Source organism: Bison bison, unplaced genomic scaffold (assembly GCF_000754665.1).
Source record: "Bison bison bison isolate TAMUID 2011002044 unplaced genomic scaffold, Bison_UMD1.0 scf7180017854252, whole genome shotgun sequence".
Lineage (NCBI taxonomy): Eukaryota > Metazoa > Chordata > Mammalia > Artiodactyla > Bovidae > Bison > Bison bison.
The window spans coordinates 28,124-29,359 of record NW_011484825.1 but is presented as its reverse complement, the minus strand read 5'-3'; the positions used below and the strand labels follow the sequence as shown (position 1 = coordinate 29,359).

The window sequence follows — 1,236 nt, the reverse complement described above, 5'->3', positions numbered from 1 at the left end:
GGTCCTATCTGTGGCTTTTGCGGAGTCCCCCATAGTGTGCATACCCCCACTGTGGCTGATTCAGGGTCGTGCTGTGCTATCACTGCACGCAGAGCTGGGAAGAGAGGGGCATGGCACCACCACGTGGTGGCCCCCCATGCGGACACCTGGACGGGAAGAACCCCCGGAGCACAGATGGGAGCGAAGTGCAATAATGTCGACCATAAGCAGTATTGTCTGAGTACCTTTTCCCTTTTTTTTTTTACTATGATTTGATTTACTATGATTTTTATTTATTTTTTTACTTTTGTTTTTACTATGATTGACTTACATAATTTCTATATAGTTTATATAATTTCATTTTTGAAAATGACTGGTTTTTAGCACATGTTGAAAAATTGCTGAAAATGTAGTAAGCAGATTATTTTATTTATTTAAGTTGAAGTGTAATTGCTATACAGTATTATTTAAGTTATAGGTATATAACAGTGATGCACAACTTTTAAAAATTTTTTTAATTAAAAAAATTTTTTTAATTTTTTTAATTTTAAGAAAAATTTTAAAGATTATGTTCCATTTATAGCTACTATAAAATATTGACTATATTCCCCATATTGTACAGTATATCCTTGTAGCATATTTTGTACCTAGTAGTTTGGACCTCTTAATCGCCTACCCTTATTTTGCCCCTTCCCCTTCACTCTCCCTACCCACGTATAGAGAGAATAATCAGATTTCTTGACTAGTGAGAGCCATCTCTAGCAAACCACGGGAACCACCTGTCTCTCAAGGCCTAGGAGTCAGAGTCTGGGGCTGTGGAGAGAGAGATACTTCACCCAAAGGAGCATGTTTCCAAAGGGGAACATCTGAGCCATGATGGGAGAGGGGTGTAGGGAGTGGAATTTAAAGCCTGTTCTACCCAAAGACATCTCCCCACCCTAAGGCAGCTCAGCGCCATCCAGTGGAAATAAAACGTGAGCCACATGTACAATTAAAATTTTTCTATTAAACAAGTACAAAGAAACTGGTAACATTCATTTTCATCATGTATTTTATGCAGTGCAACATATCTAAAATATGGCCACTTCAACATGTAATCGATATAAAAATTATTAATGAGTTGTTTTACATGTTGGTGTTGGTGTTGTTTCGTTGCTAAGTCGTGTCTGACTCTTTTGCGACCCCATGGACTGTAGCCCGCCAGGCTCCTCTGTCCATGGGATTTCCCAGGCAAGAATACTGGAGCAGGTTGCCATT

General features: G+C 39.0%; 1 protein-coding gene across 1 annotated transcript in view; it reads left to right on the top strand.

The window, feature by feature from the left end:
* ACCS (1-aminocyclopropane-1-carboxylate synthase homolog (Arabidopsis)(non-functional)) overlaps window positions 1–1,236 on the top strand; it is a 22,470-nt gene that overhangs the window by 7,931 nt on the left and 13,303 nt on the right. Inside the window, 1 exon segment of the mRNA XM_010856247.1 lies at window positions 1–214. Coding sequence (XP_010854549.1) covers window positions 1–214 — 214 coding nt within the window.